The sequence below is a fragment of the Vanacampus margaritifer genome, chromosome 1, assembly GCF_051991255.1.
Source record: "Vanacampus margaritifer isolate UIUO_Vmar chromosome 1, RoL_Vmar_1.0, whole genome shotgun sequence".
In the NCBI taxonomy this organism is placed as follows: Eukaryota; Metazoa; Chordata; class Actinopteri; order Syngnathiformes; family Syngnathidae; genus Vanacampus; species Vanacampus margaritifer.
Window position 1 is genome coordinate 3,821,499 of NC_135432.1, and position 20,862 is coordinate 3,842,360.

The following is a 20,862-nucleotide window of genomic DNA, read 5'->3' on the forward strand; positions in this document are numbered from 1 at the left end:
GAGAGCGAGAGAGAGAGAGACAGTCACAGGTAAATCGCACAAACGCATCATGCGCTATGCACGCGCGCAAACGTCAGGTCATCAGCGGTCAAGTGTGACACGCACGCACGCCCGCACGCCCGCACGCCCGCGCATCACAGTGCGCCATCACCGAGCTGAAAACGCGCAGTCAGCCCTCGATTGCGACAGCAGTCGTGACAGCATTAAGCAAGCCCGCGCCCCCACGCCCCACGTGCGCGCTCACGGTGGTGTTAGTGGCGGTCTTACCAGTAGAGAAGCTTGTTGTGCGGAATGGCGGGCGTTTTGTCGGACGCGCAGTTGATGCACCACATTGTTGTGTGCATGTGCGTAGCTCATCCACGCCAATGCAACGCCGAGCGGGAGCGCGCCAACCCACGAGAGGAGAGAGGGGCGGGGGGAGGGAGAGGGGGCGGGAGATGCGCGCCTTCCTCTCCTCGGCCTCCTCCTCCTCCTCCTCCTCCTCCTCCTATTTTTCGTCATGAATGACATATTATTTTTTCTTTACTGTATACAGTATGGAGGTTCACTGTGTATACACGTTGAACCTCCATCTACTATCGGTTCAGTTCGATTCACAAATGGAGACAAACAAAATAACAGTACTCAGGCAAATATTCATTATCCTCTGCATAAAGCGAATATTGCTGCAGTTACCGAGTCACTCGTGTAGTTGTAAAAGTTGTCTTTTTTTTGTCCTTCTAATCTCCGTGACAATATTATACTGACACCCTGTGGCCAACTTGCATAACACAGAAGGAGCTGCACTGAAATAGTCAATTTAAGTAATATAAAGTAATATAAGTAAAGTAATATAAATTAATAATAAACTTCATTATAATAATGCAGTTTTTTTCCTCCTTTTACAACAAGATATTTTTGACACAGCAATATGCCTTTTTTAGGACCTTTTATCTAAAAAGTTATAAAATTCTTTCTCATTTAAAAAAAAGAATGTCCCAAAAATACTATTTGGTTCATGCAAGATCTGCAGGATCAGCTAAATCTGTGCTTTTACAAGATTATTGAAAAACATAAAATAATTTATAATTGCAATCATTTTTCAATTTTTTTTCTCACATTATGACATTTTCCAGAAATACTTAGGATTTTTTAAACAAATCCTATTTTTTAAAATCCCCAAAACGGCATTCTCGAAACATGACACACACACGTACGCACGCACGCACACACGCACACGCACACGCACGCACGCACACACACACACACACACACACACACACACACACACACACACTCAGAATGACAGCAGGAAGCCTGTATCACCATGGCAACCCTTCACTTGACTCCTGCGACCAAGCCTCCTCCCTTCTGTCCCTCCCCAGCGCGTTGCACGGCAACCGTCGCCAAGCAACATCCATCCTTCCCGCCCTCTCTGTCTCTCTCTTCCTCTATCCCCTCCTCTCTCTCTCTCACCTTTTCTCTCTGTCACCCGCTCTCTCTTGTCGCCTCGCTCTGTCACTCTCTCCGTCGCATCGCTAAAGTTGATTTTTGCGAGTGTGAGTTATAAATTGGAGGGAAGAAAAAAGCAGGAGGGAAAGGTGTGACAGAAGAGAACGACAAATGGCGGAGGAGGCTGGAGAGGTAGGATGGAGGATGTGAAAAGGAAAGGAAATGAGGAGGGAGGAAAGGAGGGCAGAGAGAAAGAAAAAAGAAAAAAAAAACGCTCTTGAACACAACTCAAGTCAGAACATCTTGAGATTCTTGATGCCTTAAGTGACCCTGAACAGGAGTGACAGGATGAGCTGTGTGTGTGTGTTTTGAGTTGAGTTTATGCTTGCCTCGGTGTGTTGCTTCTTCTGGTGTGTGTGACTTGAGGGCGATATTATAGTCATGCAGACTCAAAACAAAGAAGAGTTGCACAACTACTTTGAGTGATGATAGATATTATAACATTTTTAATTATTCATTTCATTTATTAACCATTGTTACACATTATTAACATTTTAATTCTTTATATTAACCTTGTCGAGATGTTTTGTGTCCTGTGCAGAGCAGATGGTGTTGATTTCGGTATAATCTGACCTTAAACTGGGACATACTATTTAGTCTAAAAAAGTTCCTTCTCAGCGTTTTGTGCGAAAACACATTTGGTCCTTGAGAACAGAATCTGTTTCGAACACGCACTCCTGACTCTGTTTTCGCCATCGCTCATGGAAAAGTACCCAGAGAGTATGTTTTGTCTACAACTGAAAGAGAGGCGGTCGGTTTTAACTATAAGAAGCCATTGTACACGCGGAAGAGCCACATTTCGGCGCTCTGAATCCCACCTGTTTAAGTGATGAATTAGAGGCTGTTTGAGTGTCCAGAGATCTCTGTTAGATAAAATCATTTTTGCAAAGGTGTTTTTTCTTACATTAAATCTATCTTCAAATTTTGGAACACGCAAAGAGGAAATTTATTTTCATTCCTCAACAGTGACACAGTAAATTGCAGCAATATTAGTCATTTTTAACAGAGGATAAAGAATATATGCCTGTCAGTATTGTTATGTTACTGGTCTACATTTGTTGACGCGTCTATGGTGTTTGTCAGCATTACGCTAAGCGGATTTCGTAAGGGAAATGCTAAGAGGTTGTTATAAATGCTCTACGCCTTTGTTTAATGTTTAGTTTGTTGTTAAACTTGGAGAGACAGTGAGCAGATTGAAGCCTTTTTTGGACACTCTAAAAACAGTTGGGTCAAAAGTAACCCAATTATGGATCAAAAATGGACCACTTTAAGGGTCAATTTGACCCAACTTTCTGGATTGTTTTATACAAAATAAGTTAAGGACCTGACCAATATTTATGAGTTGTTTTACACTGAAGGACCCATTTCTTGCCTCAAAGTTGGGTCAAATTGACCCAAGTAGAGGATCGGTCCATTACTGACCCATAGTTGGGTTATTTTTGACCCAACTGTTTTTAGAGTGAAGAATTGTTTTATAATTGAATACATTTAAAGTAATTAGTTAATTAATCACTGCTTAGATTTTAGCTCATACCGTAGCCCCTTTGCAATCAGAGATTTACTAAAATAAATAAATAAATACATTAATTAATTAATTCATAAAAAGCTCCCACGCAGCTTTGTAGTGTTCCCTGAATGAGGATGCCGTAAACGAGGAAGAAAAGGTGGAGTCCTGAGGGAGGCTGACAAAAAAAAAAAAGTTTGTTCAAAGGGCAGCCTATGATCTAGAAATCTATTTTGAATCTATGCTATGAATCAAAGCAAAAATAAAAAGTGCTGAACAGTGAGCTGGAGGAGCAGAGGCGATCCCTCAGCTGAGATGTGCACAGTCAGCAATTCAAGAACACAAATCAATCCATTTCTGTGAGCTTTAGTTTGCACACCCACTGTATCATTTTCCCCATATAAACAAAATAGAGGACAGTAAGCTACTTTATACACATTTGTATTATTATTGAATGAGTTATTATTATAAAGTATTCATACAGATGAGGGCTTGACTCTATGCTCCTCCCACATTGGATAGCCTTAGCAACAAAGGTTTATCTTTGTAGAAATGATGCTGGTTGATTTGGGATAATTCTCCAATAGGAGTTTGAAAAAAAGTACAAACATTGGAATTCCTCCAAAATGGCTGCTTCAAACAAAAATAGCCAACTTCCTGTTCAGTTTTGGGCATGTGTCTTTGAGACACAGTTAGCAATATTAGCAGCATTAGCCTAGTAGGGAAAATTTGGGTGTTAGTCAAGTCAAGAGCTGCAATACTGTAGGTAGCGCTTGGCAGACAATTAGCAGTATTAGTGGAAGTTAGTCACAGCATATTTTCGTTAAAAGAAACAAATCCATCACAATACTACTCATGTCCTCTTATGCTAACATCCTAAAAATAGAAAATACATGTCAGCCGCGTGCTGCATGAATTATTGAGCGCGGTGCACTTGAGTGTCTTTACGCGTCGCTTCACTTCAGCAGCCTTATTTTATCCTTCTTCACGGTGACACAAAGCTAAACGCGGCAGTAGCACAGCAAAATATTGTTTGGCAGCAAAGTTAGCATTTGACATCTGTGAGCAGCGTAAGCAAAGGAGAATATGCTTCAGCAAAATTGTCAAACTAAATTAAAAAAATGCTAATAAAGTCAGCTGCGCTAAAATTAAATATCATGGTGTCAACATCTGGTGGCAACAGCAGCAAATATAGTGTTTAACATCTGTTAGCAACAGTTAGCCTAATTAAGCTAGCATACAACATCTGTGAGTATCAGCTGCAAAGCTAAACATCCATATCAGGAGCAGTAGCAAAGTTAGCATTCAATAGCTGTTAGCTGCATCAGCAGAAAACTTCAAAATCAACAGAAGCAAAATTTACAAACAAAATGATAAAATAAAATAAAAAGTTAGCCATGCTAACACTAAAAGATACCATATAGATATCTAGATATACATATAGAATATAACAGAAAGTTTTGACATCTTGGAAATCGTTTCTTTTTAACAGCAGTAGCAAAGTTTTCATTGGACAGCTACTGCATTAGCGACGGTAGCAAAGTTAGCAAACAAAATCATAAAACACACATAAAAAGTTTGCCGCGCTGTGAGTAGAAGCATCAAATGTAAATAAATCAGCTGGATAATACAACAGGTAAATATAATATGAAATATTACAAATAACTGAACAGTAGATTGCGTAGCATGTAACATCTGTCACAGGTGTTTTTATTGCAATACATCCATTATTACACAATCGCTATATTTTGATATTATCGTATAACTCAGTGACCCCTGCTCTAATGCACACACACGTACACTTACATAATTACACACTCACACAAACATACAGTACATACTTGCTCCCATAAGACATATACAGTCTCACACAAACACACACACACTCGCTAATGTGTAGTACACACACGTAGACATATACACACTCTACATATACTCATATGAATCCGCCATTGACATCGACACACTCACATGCTTAACTACACGCTGACATATACACAAACACACACATGCATAGGTACACCGCTATACACACATACGCATTTGTAAGTACACTACTGACTCGTGTATACGACCACACATGCACAACTAGCCATACACGCATACACACTGACCTGACCTGCATGTTCACACACGCACACACACGCGGCACAATGTCAGAGCCAGCAGGAGGGAAAGACACACACACAAACGCACACAGATGCAGAGCAGTGTCTTACCTTGAAGTAGACAATGAAGACACCTTCCAATCTCTCTCACACACACGCACGCACGCACACCTGTATTTGTCTCCTCCTCTCCCTCTCCCTTTCTCCCTTTGCCCTTCTCTCTCTCTCCTCCCTCGCTTTGTCTCTCACTGGGCCACACCCCCGACTCGTATGCTCTCCCTCCTCGCTCGCTTCCTTCCAGTTTGACGCGTACTCCTCCTCTCCTTCCTCGCTCCCATCTCCTCCGACACGCAATCCCCCCCAGCCCTGCCCCGCCCCAGCCTACCCGCCCCGCAGACGCATGGTTACGTTGCTGACAGCCAACCACGTGCCTGCTTTTCAATTTTTCACTCTCCGCTGCACATGCGCATGCACTCAATATGTCCTCACAAAGGCAGGTGTGCATCTCCCCAATATGTCAACGGGGTGCCACACAAACATAGAAAGACAAGAAAACACACAAACACACACAATGTCGAATGCTAGGAGCCAAATGTGGCGTTTTTCTCGTGGGGAACACAAAATAGAAAGACGAGAACACGCGCACACGCACACTCAACATGTCCTCATAAAGACAAGTCTCCCCAATACTGTGTGGCCAAGGTGCGGCACACGAACCTAAGAAGACAAGAACACACATACATACACACACAGTCAAATGCTAGGAGCTAATTGATGGAGAGTGGCCAAAATGTCCCCAAATGTCCCCTAAATACCTGTGAAATGTCAAGAGTGGCCCAACACAAACATAGAAAGACAAGAACACACACACACACAGTCAAATCACCGACAAAGGTCGAGTATGATTTAATGAGCAAACGAGACACCACAGCGTGATGGCGGTTAGCACTTCGGCCTCACATGCCAGCAATATTTGAGATATGAATGTACTTCAGCGCCCCAGCACTAGATAGCGCCATTGCACTTCACAGCATCCAGCCACCATCAATTTACATTGGTTTCCTTGCAGTTGAAGGACAATATCAATAGGGGGCAGTAACGTGCCATTAAGATGGTTTGCCAATTGACCTCACGGAAGAAGAACAAGGACGGACAGATGATACATTAGTTGACATGATGGGCTAATGGATGGATAGATGTATTGGCAAGCAAATGTGTGGAACATTGATTTAATGGACTAACTGGGAGGAAGGAGTTCCATTATTGTAAATAAATATTTTTTAAAAAAGCTCTTAGGGAAGTTTTGAAGTTGATCTAATCTTACTTGCGATAATAGCATCCTCCCCCCCCCACCTCTGTTAAAATTGGATTCCATAGATAAGAGCATAGCAAAAAAAGAAAGAAACCAAACTGCTCCAAAAATACCATGTTTGTGAGACACGTACACATATGACATGACGAGAAATCGCTTCAGTTGACAACAGCCATAGATATGAATAGATAGATACCACACGCTCCTACAGCGATGCTAAGCTAATGTTCCTTCTTTTCTATTTACTTTTGATTGTACAGTTGCCCCCGCTAACATGGCCGCCATATTGGTTGGCTAGTTAGCCTGCTCTAGTCTAGTGACAACAGCATAACATCAAGTCTTTACACTGATCAGCTTGATTAGATTGGCAGAAATTTTGCATTTTTATGCAAAATCTGTGATCGGCTGTAATGTCGTGATTTGCCGATCGATCAATGGCATCATTGATCGTATCCGCAAAATAAGACATGACAGCATTTGAGGGATGCTGTGCTGTGAATAATCATTGAGATAAAAAAAAAAAAAACATTTTTCAATAATTATGTTTTTTTTTTGGGGGGGGGTTCTAGCTGTTTAAAAACTCCAGCTTGCCCTCCACCCTGATGAGGACGATGTGTCCTACCTGTGTAAGGGAGACCAAGATCCAGAGGAGCGCAGACAAAACGAAGGGCAAAGCTTGCAGATGCCTGAAATGCAAAACATCCCAGGAATCCCCGCTCGTACGTTTGGGTTAGTCTAGATGGCGCGTTCATAAACGTCAGCAGATATCCTTCAAGGAAACTGCAGATGTGGAGAAAGGTTCATCTTATAGGCACACCAGCTGGAGTGTCACAACATTGTGGAGCGGTCACGTCAGTGTCTACTGGAACGCAAAGACGCCCTCTCCAAAAGCCCAGAAACACGATGTGGGGGCGGGAATGTGTAACTTTTAGGTCACAATCTGGTAACATTGAGAAGGGCTAGCTCACAAACACTTTTTGGGAAATAGGTAGAGAAAAATCTTCTTCAAGAAAAATGTTAATTCAAAAATCATTTTGCATTTAAAAAAAATAATATTTTGTTGTAAAATTGTCACAATATTAAGAGAATTATTTTGTATATTATATTTAGAAATCAATTGTTTCATCATCAGAATCATCTCATTTCATCCATCTTAGAGCACATATACATGATTTTCTCAGGGCTGCTGTTTTGCTCAGCAACAGACTAAGTCGTGGAGAATTAAATGTGTTTTTCTAAAAAAACTTTTAACTCGGAATATATTTTTCCTTATAGAAAAAAATAGTATTTTTTTGAAAATAGTAATTTCTAAAAACAGACTTTGAAAAAATTAATAAATAAATGACAAGAATTCATATTTTTTCTCCAAGTCATAATCTTGCAAGAACAAAAATGTAAAAAAAAAAAAAAAAAAAAAAGAAGAAGAATATTACGCTAATTGATAGAAATTTTTATTTTGTGCAAAAGTCACGTTTTTGGATCATTATTTTTTTCCATCAGAATCATCTCCCAACCTGCTTAAGATGACATGGATGGATGACATGTCTGACAGACTGTTAACAGTGCTGCTGTTTTGGTTACCAATGGAGTTTGAGCAACGAACTGTGGCTCGAGGCTTAGGGACGTCTATTATTTTTAAAAAAAGGTGGGGATTTAGTAGTTCTGTTTTTTGTGATACTCCAGGTGGTACTTCCTAATTGAGGGGTACATCCTGTTCCATGTTTCAAAATCCAGGTGGAACTTCCTGTCCCATGCGGTACTTCCTAATTCATGGGTCATTACATGTTCCAGGTGGTACATTCTGTCGGAAACGGTACCCTCTAGTCCATGTGGTGCATCTTATACTAAGCCTTATTCCAAATCCGGGTGCTACTCCCTGCTGTTTATTGTATGTCCTGTTCCAGGTAGTACTGTACCTCCTAATCCTGGTGGGTCTTCATGCTCCAGGTCATAAAATCCAGGAGGTTCTTCCTGTTTAAATTTGTACCTCCAAGTCCAGATAGTCCTTTCAAATCCTGTTGTTACTTTTAGATGCAGGCAGTACGTTCTGTTACATGTAATAGTTCCTTTTCCTGATGTTATTTATACAGGCGGATGGTACTTCCTGTTTTAGGTGTCCTCCAAATCCAGTACCTTCTTCTGGCTTTTGGCGGTACTTTTTCTTCCTGGCTTTATTCTCTATCCGACATTTCTTGTTTGTGGCAGTATTTTTGACGCAAATCGAGCTTTTTAATCCAAGTGCTACTTCTTGATCAGGTGGTACTTCGATCTGTACTTCCTGCTCCTGGTAGACATGTTCTAATGTGGTTGCTGACGTGTGAATGCGTGGCTTGGTTCTTTCTGCCGACTTCCCCTCTTCCTCTCCCTTCAGTCACTCACCAAACCCTCTAAAACCTTAATCCAATTATCTGACGCCGTGCCTCCTTCCAGTCGACGCATTTAGATTGAGAAGGAAAGGCGGTACTTCCTGTTCCAGGTGCTACTTCCTGTTTCAGTCTGTGCGTCCTAATCCAGGAAGTACTTCCTTTTTCAACTGGTACTTCCTGATCAAGGTAGTGCTTCGGGTTGTTCTTGTCAAACTGTTACTTCCTGTTCCAGGCTGTAATTCCTAATCTAGGCAATACTGAACTTCTTTTTCCAAACTGCACTCCATAATCAAGGTTGTATTTCCTAATTCAGTTTGGAAAATAGTAGTAGTCCTGCTCTTTGTGGTACTTCTTTTTTTGGGCAGTAGATGGGGACGTGTGCATGCATGCGTGTGTTACATTTCCAGGGGAACAAGCTAAGGATTGTGGGTAGTAACAAGTGATTCAAGACTAAAAGCAACAATCATTTCTTCATAACTTTAATCTGAGCCTCCACCATCATTCTCTTGATCCTCATCAGACACGAACAATTCACCGACATTCTGCATGTTTTCATTGCATCATAGTTCTTCTTGTGAACTGCTTTTAAAAGAATATAATATACTGTATTGTAGCATCCAAGGTCACGTTCGCTTCAAATCATTCACAAAAAAACTATTTACAGTACATACTGTATGATCAGGACACACTGAGAATCTGAAAATGAAATACCATGACTGTGTGTGTGTGTGTGTGTGTTTTGCTGCAGCAAGTACAGTGACTTTCATGGTAAAAGTCTCCCTTGAAAATGTAAGTGAAATAATAATCATAATAAACAGTAAAAATAAAACACTTCAAAGTTTTTTGGGGGTGGGGCGGAGCATTAATGCTCATTTAAAAAATAAATAAATAATAATTTAGCCTGAATGAGTTAGTTCCTCCTCTCACATTACGTCGCTCCTCCTCCGAAAACCAAAGAGCGACATAGCGAGCCAATGCTAAGGAAGTTAGCATATCTCTGTGCCACTTTGAATATGTTACCAAAATCAACATTTGCGTTTTCCCTTTAAACTGTCTCAGCGACTTCAGTTTTACGGAGTCCACGTCATGTTATGTGACACAATAGTGCTGTTGTTAAACGTCACATCCCCTGCTCTCTACAACTGTTGTTCTTCCTCTGATACTATATAGGAAAGTGGGACAATTTGCCTTTAATACCCATTTCGATGAGGGTTTACGCAGAACCTAGCGAGGCAGAATATTGCCACAATTGTCTGCGTTTTCTTACAGCGATATGGAATAAGACTGTGACATTATAAAAGCGGCTGTAATCATTTCGGAATATACTATAAGTTGTCCATGGCTTTAATTGATAGCATACAAATAAATACACTAAATAAAAGTATTGGCAACCAATCAGTGAGGCTGTGACTGTGTTACCGTGATCAATCAATGATCAATGCTAATAATCCTTGAGTGTTTTATTTTTACTATCATTGTCAAGCTAGCTACCTCGCTAGCGGTTGTTAGCACCTGACGATCTTTTGTTGACCACATGCAGCATAAGTCTATTTTGGCGAGCTAGCGACAATGTTGGAGTGTCAACTTAAGAAGCTCAAAGTTATTATTGCGGTTGACGTTGGAGCATGTTTGCTGTGTTTGGCTTTTACTCACTTGCTAATGGGGCATTGGCTTAGTGAAATTGTCGCATATTTTCAGCAACATGCATCCGAAGAGAAACCACACCATAAATATTTAGCGATAACAGCAAAGAGTGCAAATTTTGCTCAAATTTACATTTAAAATAAGATGTGGGGATTTATATGAATAGAAAGTTTCTTTATTGGAATACTATTCTATGGTATACAATTGTACTATTATTTATATTTAAAGTGAATAATAATAATAATAATATTGACAATGGGACAATTTTATTCAATTCTGTCTTTACCCTGATTGTCACTATCTTATTCAGGCAATGTTTATGCGAAATCAATTGCTTTAAAATTGTCTAGTATATTTGAATAGTTTTCCTTACAAGAGGAAACACTAATATTAGTGTGCTAGTTGCAGCATGTTGTCATTTGGCTGAAGTGCAATAAGAGTAGAAATGTCACATTTTAGACAAAATTATTAGAATATCACATCATATTTTTGTTAATATTCATTTGAAACTAAATATTAGCAACAAAACTAGGTAGATGTAACACATTCAGAAAAGCCACAAAGCTGGTATTTTGCTTTAGATTATATTGTGTAAGAATTTTTTTTTACCACACAGCCAAACTCATCTATGACACAAACTCTAAAACAAAACAAAACAAAAAACTTCAAGTGTAATTGGGAAGCTTGGCGATGAAGTGCTGCCTCCACCAGGGAAAATACAAAGGATGCTTTCATGTCTGCTTCCTCTTCAGACTCTTGTGCTAGTAGTAGCCTTTGCTTTGTCACTAGCCCCGAGCGCCGACCTTGGTCGTCATGGAAACTAATTATCAGCATTTGCACGGCAAATGATGGACTGTCCCCCAAAACAGAGTGATTGCAAGCTGATGTTAAGTGGATATTTAGAGCGGTTTTATTCTTAATCCTAATAAACAAGTAACTTTTAAAGAACAGTGGCTTGTCAAAAATCATGTGCTGTATCTTCATAGACAGACGCACATGCGCTCAGCCTAAATACTGACGTATCTTGATTTTCATGCCAGGGAACGTCTAGTTGACATGTTTGGGAATTTGGCAGACCGTGCTTCAACGGTCAATTTGGTGACTCGCCCTTCGCCCTACTCAGAGCAGGTCTAAGTTGTGGCGGATTTGATCGAGGAGAGAAATTCTGAGCTGGGCAGGAAAATAGTGCCCCATATGTTACCAATATCACTCTGTTATGGATTGAGGTTCCGTTAATCAAATCAAAAACACATTTACTCGTTGCTGTTGCTGATATGTTGTTGTGGTTAGTATGTTAGCATTTACGCTTTGGATGGCGGCCTGAAGGATGTTGATGAAAACACGCACATGCACACACACACACGTATTAGGGGATCAGGGGAGCGCAAATTTTTGCTCAAAGGACACAATTTACAGAACAGAGATTTATACATACATACATTTATACACATATATACACATACTGTATATACATATATACATGTACATACATATATACATATACATATACATACATATGTATATTATATATACACATATACTGTATACATATATATCAGTTTATTTGGATACTAAATAATGTTTACATTTAACTTATAATAATCTAATATTAATAAATCTTTAAATGAAATATAAAATACTTAGTTTATGTACAATTGCTTATTTTGCGATGCTTGAAAACATGATTTACAATTTAAAAAACTAACTAATTATATGAAATAATTTTAATGAACCAATGTTGGGATAAAAATAGAATTACATAAATGCAACAAATATTACAGGACTTTTGATTACTGCTTAGTGGGCCGGATTAAAGAATGTAGGCCGTATGTGGCCCGCGACTCATATGTTGCCCGCCTTTGCTTTAAATGCACAAAAAGCTAAATTAAACAAAGTATGCCCATGTCTTGTTTTTTGTTTTCTTTTTGACTTATCGTTAATACAACCATCATTTTTTCAATTATTATAATGCAATGATGCATCGTGGCTAATTTCTTTTAATCTATCCAGCGCATCAATTGGCACCAGGCAACACATTTCCATCTCTAGCCTTAATCTGTTTAACCTGCTGCAAATCATTTCCATCTCTATCTCTTTCTCTGTCTGGCCAACCTGGCAAGATATTTGGCTCCTTTTGTACTGTCCAACCTGGCATACATGTCAGATCACATGCCTCTTGTTTGGCCTTTGTCACCTAGCTTCACCTTGTGTTTTCCCTACCAAGTCCACTTTTTCTTTGCTAATCTTGTTAAAAGTTCCACCACCAAGTCTTCTACCCTTACATATCAATTACAAAATCGCTGCTTCCTACTCATTTGCGGGTGGGGTTCCTTGAGACTTTTTAGTCCACCCAATTTCGAGTTGATCTGTGAAACTGGTGTTAGGTGCTATTTTTTTCTAACTCAGCAGGGGGCGCAACTGAGTTCAGTTGGCGACCACTAAAATACACCAATTTTCACCAGGATACACACACTTGTTAAATTGGGGAATTTTCAAGCATGTTGAGGCCCCCAAAAAGGGCTGTTCAATGAAACACAAGAAACAATATGATTCTAAGAAAGCCTTCAAACTATCCTATGTAAAAATAATAATCATTATTAACACGATCACATTGTCACCTATTTTTAGCCTTGACAGTTGCGTTTTGTGTTTTCATTGAGAAAAGTTGTGACCAATTGATCCAAATCATTATGCTGTTGGGATACCAAGCGCAGTGGTAGGGTCCCAAAAGGGCGGAGCTAGACACCGTGTCCTCATAAAACCTCGTCTTGTAAAGACGTCCTCCATGGTGTGTCCGACTCCTAATGTGTCAACTTCCTCTTCTTTGGTAAACACATTGTGTGGCCACAGCGTACATCGCTGGTGGCACCTACACGTGACAGGATTTAGGATTTACACTCCTTTACATAAGATTTTAAAAGGTTTAAAAGTTCTTAAAAGGGGATATATTGACTTTTTAGGGTTTGTATATAATAAAGTTGAACCGATAAGCGTGATGTCGATTGATCAGCCATCACGTGTTATCAGAGCTGCAGTGTTAGCACAGATTAGAATTAGTTAACGTGGTTACCAGCTTAAGCTTCTGATAGAAATGTTATGTTTGCTAAATTGTCTACTTGGTTGCTGGTGGGCTAAAATTATAATTCCACAGCTTGGTGGTGAAATGATGCATTTATGAGGGATACTTGACGGTTTTGGGAGAATAGCACTGGCTTTCTTATTCACAACACTTGATTGCGCTGTAAAATTGATGAGAGTGGGTAGCGCTGGGCTATTACTATACAAGTAAGATCATTTCACTGTGTTAAGAAATATCCAGTAGAAATATGTCTATCGTTCTTGATCTTTGGAGTATTTTGACAAAATCGTGCCACTGACGTGTTAAAACGTATGGAAAGTGTATTAAATTGTGAAAAAAAAAAAACAATGCACAGTATGTCACCTTTAAACTTGATTTTGATTTCATACTTTCTTCTAAACGTCTTGCCTCGCTAGGTGCTGCCGTTTTGGTTAGCAATGGAGTTCAACAGGGCTCAGCAGTAAAATCTTGTCAACAAAATGAGCTATGAAAATGATGCTTACTACATGTTCTTTTTGGGATTCCCAGATGAGAGCAAGAAGAATCTTTCTGAAGGATGTGTTTATTTGTCTTGAGTGGCTGATGGTCTGTTTCACGCTCACGGGAAGAGGAAACACACATTTTACCTTTTGAAACTCCTAGTTAGGCTTTTTTCCCCCAACCACACATGATCCATTTTAGCGGTCCAAACAATGTGCCAAATCCAGTCCGATATTGATCGTTCTTTCTCAACCTGAGGCCACTTTTGGCTAAGTGTCAACACAGAGGCATGCAACAGCACTCCTCTATTGTGAAAGATGTTTGGATCGTTGAGAATTGATCAATGCTTTGTTCAAACCATCATTTGTACCGTGTTTAAACTAGTGGTGGTAATTTGGGCTTTCATTCCACTTTAACATGAAATTGCCACAATGTAAGGGAAGGATGAGCATGGAGGAAGTGTGTCGATAAGCCATTGTTTGGACCAGCAAAATGTTTCTTCTGAATTCTTCTTGGAAATCACAAGACCATATATTCATGATCAAATCAAAAGTCATGTACACATGTTTGGCTCCAAACAAGAAAAAGTCACATAAGTCAATGTTGTTGTTTTCTAAGGAAGCAGCTAGGAGAACCCTTGCCGCATTTGAGCCGAGCAGTGCTTGCTTGTTTACGTCCGGCTAGCAAGCGCGCTAGTAGCAGTTGGGTGTCCTTTGGAGCGGCTGGCGCTTGTCTGCGATGTTTTGTGCACAAGAGAGCTATTAGCTTGCTGCTAGCTTGCCGTTAGCTCGTAGCAGCACTGCGAGCATCCACGGAATGCGGGCGGGACGGACCCCGCAGCACTGCTTAGAAAGCATCCCGTCCGGAATATGATGTTCTTCGATGGGAAAACTGCTCATGGCTTTGAGAACAAATAGAAGCTGAGCAGCCGAGTTGTTGTCTTCTCCGTCGGGGAAGCTCCACTTTCCCGCTTTCATCGCTTCTATATTTAGAATTCGTGATTGGCTTAACGCCATCTTCCGTCAGTTAAGTTGGGCAGCGGGGCGGAGACGGGGGTCGGGAGTTGTATGGGGGTTGGCGTTGAGGGCTGATGGTCGCCCCTGGTTACCTAGAGGAGGGGCTACTGCACTCGGAGGCGGGGCAACAGAACTGATGGGCGATGTCATCATCTTCCTCCTCTCTGAGAGACAAACAGATGGATGGACGGACAGAAAGACAGACGGCAGCAGAAAAGCAAGGAAGAAAGAAAAGGGAGAAAGAGAAACAAAACAAAATAGATGAAAAGAAGGATAAAAAGAGAAACAGACACAAATGAAGAAAAAGATAAAAACAGACAGACAGAAAGAAAATTAAGAAAGAACAAATAAAAATAAAAAGTAATTAGTAGAGAAAAGAAAAAAATGAGAGTGAAGAAGTAGAGGCAAAGAAAAACATGAAAAAGAGGAACAAAAAGGGAAACAAATGAAAAAAAGGGAGAAAAGGCAAAAGACAGACCAACATAAAATAAAGAGCAAATAGAAAGCAAAAAGGTGAAACAAAAATAAAGGAAGGAACCAAAAAAGAAAGGAAGCGAAATGAAAAAGGTAGACAGACACAAAAAAAAGAAAATGAGAATGAGAAAAAGAAAAGAGGAAGGGAGGAAATAATGAAATGGTCAAAGAGGGAAAAGGGAAAGAAAGGAAGGAAGTCACAAAAGAAGGAAGGAAAGAAAGAAAGAGAAAAGAAAGAAAGAGGGAAGAAAGAAAGAAACAGAAATCAGAAAGAACAAAAAAATAAAAGAAAAATTGAATCCAAGGAAAAGAATGGAGTGAAAAACAAAGGAAAGAAAAAAGCAATAGAAGGAAAAAAGGGAAGGAAAGGGGGAATAGAGTAGTGAATAAAGAACAAAAAAATACAACAAAGAAATGAAAAAAAGATGGCAAAAAACAGAAACAATTATAAGAAAGGGAAATAAATGAAAGCCAAAAAAGAAAAGGAAAGAACATAAACAGAAATGAAAGAGAAAGAAAAAGAACGACAATCAAAATAGAGAGACCATGGAAAAAAGCAAAGGGAAAGAAAGCAAGCAAGAAAAAGGAAAGAAAAGGAAATGTCAGTGAGGACGCACAAAGGAAGACAAGGATGTTACGTGTGGGTCATGGCCGGGTGCAAGGGGGGATTTGAAGGCGAGGGGGGTGGGGGGTGTGGGTGGGGGGATCAATCATAAGACTAAAGTATGATTTGAGACAAAAGTTTAGTTTGATATCTATTACGTGGGTATGTGGAGAAAGGTCAACCAGGCCAACAGGATGCTAAATGCTAAAACTAAACTTAGCAGGAAAGTCTGTTAAGTTTAGCTTTAGCATTTAGCATTGGGTCATCACCTTCAGTCGGCAGGTGGTTGAGCTATGTCATTTTTAGCTTTATTAGCATGCTACAAGAATAGCTGGATGGCAAACTCATTCAATGTAGACGCCACTGTTTTGTTTAGCTGGAAAAGAACATCTCGAATATCAATGTGTGAAAAATGCAACGCAAGTTTTTTTTTCTTTAGTTTTATTTCAAGTATAACAATAAATATAGTTTTTAATGTTTTAACAAGATGAATGAATAAAAAATAATTAATGCATATTTTGTTTGATAAATTACTTGATTTTAATTATACTGTAATTCAATTTAAGATAATTTCTTGGAATTATTTAATCACTTTATAAATTGTTTAATGAGATAAATGAAATCAAACTCACATTTGCATTTCGCCATGTCAGGACTCTTTATAATAACTTAAGTGCTCGATGGGCCGTATTAAAGAATGGAGCAGGCTATCCTTTGCCCACCCCTGTCGACTAAAATGCTCAATGACGAGGACTCTCAGATTAGCCTTTAAAATCCCACCTCCCACCCTCTCTTGGTGTTTGGTCTCTACTGGGAAGGAGTGGGTGCCACCCGGGGGATGAGGGAGGGTTTGGAGGAGGGGGGGTGACTGTGGCCCTTACCTTGCCTGCTCGTGGTGCTTGTTGGCGGGGGGCAGGGCGCAGGGAGGCTTGGGCAGGCGGAGGCGCGCGGGGCAGCAGTACTGATGGTAGGAGGCGTGGCTGTTAGGAGGGAGGCTGGACGAGTAGAGAGAGGAGGAGGAGGAGGCGGAGGAGGAAGGTGTGGTGATGCTGGACGGACGACAAGAGGAGGCGGGGGCGCTAGAGAGACAGGAAGTGAGGGAAGAAGAGAGAGCGGGCCAGAGGAGAGAAAAGAAGGGAAAATAAAGTCAAGAGAGGAACAAACACAGAAAGGTAGACGACAATAACGACAACACACAAGCACACAAACAAACACCATTAGCACGGTCAGAGCTTAGCACAGCTATATTGCAATAATTAGTCATGTTAAAAGCAAAAAAGCACACCTACGTCAACATTAGCTTAGCACACACTCAATAGCAGAAGCGTAGCCATCGGCGCACGGTCTTGAGTTAGCTGTGTGTAACTGTGTTCGTAATTAGTAGCACAACGTGGTTCGCTGTGTGTATGAAAGAACAAGCAGACAGCTCATGGTTAGCACACAGTCAATCTAGTTAGTACTAGTTAGCCGTTAGCATCACAGAGCTACGTGTACAGTGAGAGGGAGGATGATGCACAAACATACATACAGTAGGTTGGGTTGTTTACTAGAAGTGGAGGACTGGAGTCAAATGACTCGCCTCCAGTTAGACTAAAGTTGTCAATTTAGGACTGAAGGGACTCGCTTGGTTAAAACTTAAAAAAAAAAAAACTCCACTTGACTTTGACTTTGTTTCCATGAAGGCTCCACTTGACTTGAACTACATGACCTGTTGAGTCTCACAATTGGAAGTCAGCATTTTCAATTGCCATTTGCTTTTGAAATTTTGGATTTGACATATTTTGTGTGTGTAGTGGACGCAAACCTGGCAACCCACAAGTATGCTATGTAGCGTAGTGCAGAAGCCACCTCATGAAGGGAACGCTGGAGATTTGTACATTTGGATTCAAGGATTATGTTTGTAATCAAAGCAGGAAAAATTAGACAACGATTTGGCACCGGCCGAAAACAGGCCGGACAATCAAATTTGTCTGTTCGTGAGCAATGTCACTCTCCGCAAGTCGTTTCAACAGCGGCGAGCTTACTGATTTATAACGCTGCTCGAAAATCAAAACTCATGACACCATGAACCTTCAAGTTTTTCCCCTAACAATGACATAAGTCATTCACTACTGTAATAATAATAATAATGCATTGGATTTATATAGCGCTTTTCTAGACACTCAAAGACGCTTTACAATGGAATAGATACATTATTCATGCATTCACACAGTCACACTGTGGTGGCGGTACGATACTTAAGTAGCCACAGCTGCCCTGGGGCAGGCTGACAGAAGTGTGGCTGCCAGTGTGCGCCTATGGCCCCTCTGACCACCACCGAACATTCACATCTTCCATACACCAGTGTGAGTAACACTGGAGGCAATGTGTGTGTGAAGTGCCTTGCCCAAGGACACATGACTTGGGGGATAGCGGGGATCGAACAGCCGACCTTCTGGTTACTGAACGACTGTCTCTACACCCTGAGCCACGGCCGCCACGTCGGTCGCGGAAAAAAAAAAAGAGACTTCAACGAGTCGTTTTTCTGACGTCGCGTCCGCTCTTCACTCATTGGTTCATTCCACTGTCTGTTAGCTCAGGTTTACCCCGCCTCAGAAATGCGATTGGGCGGCAAAGCCACGAGTGAGTTTGGATTTCCAGTCTATGGAAAAATAGAATGCAAGCTTTGCAACTAAAAGATAAGAAACACAAAAACTATAACAAACCGCAAAGACAGGCTAGCTAACTTTTGCTAACCACTGCTTACGTTGCTTACGTCACAAATCAAAATGGCGGTCAAACTCTCCGCTCATTGAATAGCATCGAACTTTAGTTGATTGTAATTAGATTTGTGAGCCTTATTTTGATTTCAAAATGTGATGAAATTATTGAAATGTCGTTTGACTACTATAACAAACTGCCTGGTTTGTATGCTAGCCACAGGCAAAAGCAAAAAATATGCAGTTTGAAGAAGTATTTGTATTGTGTTGCATTGCGGAAACAACACATATGCCGGATGTTCGGAATTGTCACTAGCTGGTCAATCAATGACAAGCTTCATGCTGGTTATGGATTTAATAGATGAGATAATAAAGTAGCAGACAATGCGGAGACTGGTTTAGGACCATTCAAAATAAGATTGTGAATGTGTTAGTATAGCTAACTAACAAAAGTACAGCGTAGATAATCATCATTATCATCTGGACCGGTACCGTACCTGTATTTAAATTAGCTGGCAAAAACGAAGAAGACTGATTGACAACATAAAGAGTCGGAAGGCGAACTGCACTTCTAGAAAGGAGGCCAGTCGTGTTGTCACGGGCAACCGTGGAAAATCAAAAAACATGTTGTCACGGTAACAAGGTCTGCGTGTGCGTTATAGCCGACTCTCACTGCTGCTGTTTGACTTTGCGAACGCCTCCAAAGTCGCACAAAAGCCAACAACAACATGAAAAAAAAAGAGTTTCCAAACAATCCAATCAAACCAAGAGTGACGGAAGAAAATATTTTATTCATAGTAATTGAAACATTAAAACATGCCATTTACGATCAAACAATGATGGAATCCCAGCTATTACAGCTGAGAGTTGCAACGGTCAATGAGGAATTTCAACAGCAGATTTTAATGGATTCGTACAGGAGGATGTCATCTACAGGCAGCAATTTTAAAAAAGAAAAAAAAGAGAAAAAAAATCCAACAGGTTTCTATTACTATAATACAATATTTTTCTTCCATCACTCTTGGTTTGATTGGATTGTTCAAAAAGTTCCTGTTTTTTTGTGTCACCTTGTATCTTAATGGGGACATCTCATTGACATAATGCATTTCCTAGCCCCTTACCCTAACCTTAATCATCACAATTGATTGCCTAACCCCAACCAAGACAAATCGGTCCCCACAATGGTAGTTGAACCGGGGGTAGGTGGGTCATAATGTGGCAGAGATGAAGGCACACACACACACACACGCGCGCGCACGCACGCACGCACACACACACACACACACACACACACACACACACGTTTGTTTTTCTATCTTTGTGGGGCCATCTCATTGACATAATGCATTTCCTAGCCCCTTCCCCTAACCCCAACCATCAAAAACGATTGTCTACCCCTATTCCTTAGCCTAACCTCAACCATAACCCAATTCAAACCTAAACTCTAAAACCAAGTCTTGACCCTCAAAAAGAGGTCTTAACTTGTGGGGCCCAGCAAAATGGCCCCACATGGACAGGTGGGCCCCACAACTCTGTGAAATCCCGAAATGTTGGCCCCACTATGTAACAAAAACAAGACCCCCCCCCCCCCCCCCACACACACACACACACACACACACACAAGATGACATACATAATGCATTTAGTCATTTACCCTAACCTCAACCATAACGTAATTCAAACCTAAACTCTAAAACCAAGTCTTGACCCTCAAAAAGAGGTCTTGAGTTGTGAGGACCGGCCAAAATTTCCTCACTTCACAAAAATGTCCTCAATCTGTTGGTTAAAGGCATATTTTGGTCCTCACAATGTAGTATGTGCAAGTACACACACACACATACACACACTGGGACCCCAGGGTGCCGTCTTGCTGCTTACCTCAGAGAGGTGATCCATCACATCGCTATTCATATTGGCTAGCCTAGTTTCCACGGCAGCTTGCACACGAACGCACACTTGTACCCACACACAAATGCAAGTCTCACAAAAGCAAACAACAACACACACAAAAGTTTCAAATGACATGATGGATGGCATCACGCGAGACTCAAGACATTTTTTCCAGACTCTAAATCATCATTTAAG

General features: G+C 40.6%; 1 protein-coding gene across 7 annotated transcripts in view; it reads right to left on the minus strand.

Moving 5' to 3' along the window:
* LOC144053300 (IQ motif and SEC7 domain-containing protein 1-like) overlaps window positions 1–20,862 on the minus strand; it is a 58,502-nt gene that overhangs the window by 24,345 nt on the left and 13,295 nt on the right. The window contains exon 1 of one of the 7 annotated variants that reach the window (XM_077567654.1): window positions 7,038–16,075. The exons of 4 other annotated variants lie outside the window; for them this stretch is intronic. In XM_077567654.1, coding sequence (XP_077423780.1) covers window positions 7,038–7,117 — 80 coding nt within the window. In that variant the 5' untranslated portion in view covers window positions 7,118–16,075. Of the gene's footprint in view, window positions 1–267; window positions 433–5,214; window positions 5,263–7,037; window positions 16,076–20,862 lie in introns of those variants that run through there. 2 more of the 7 variants (XM_077567673.1, XM_077567663.1) reach the window with 2 other exon arrangements.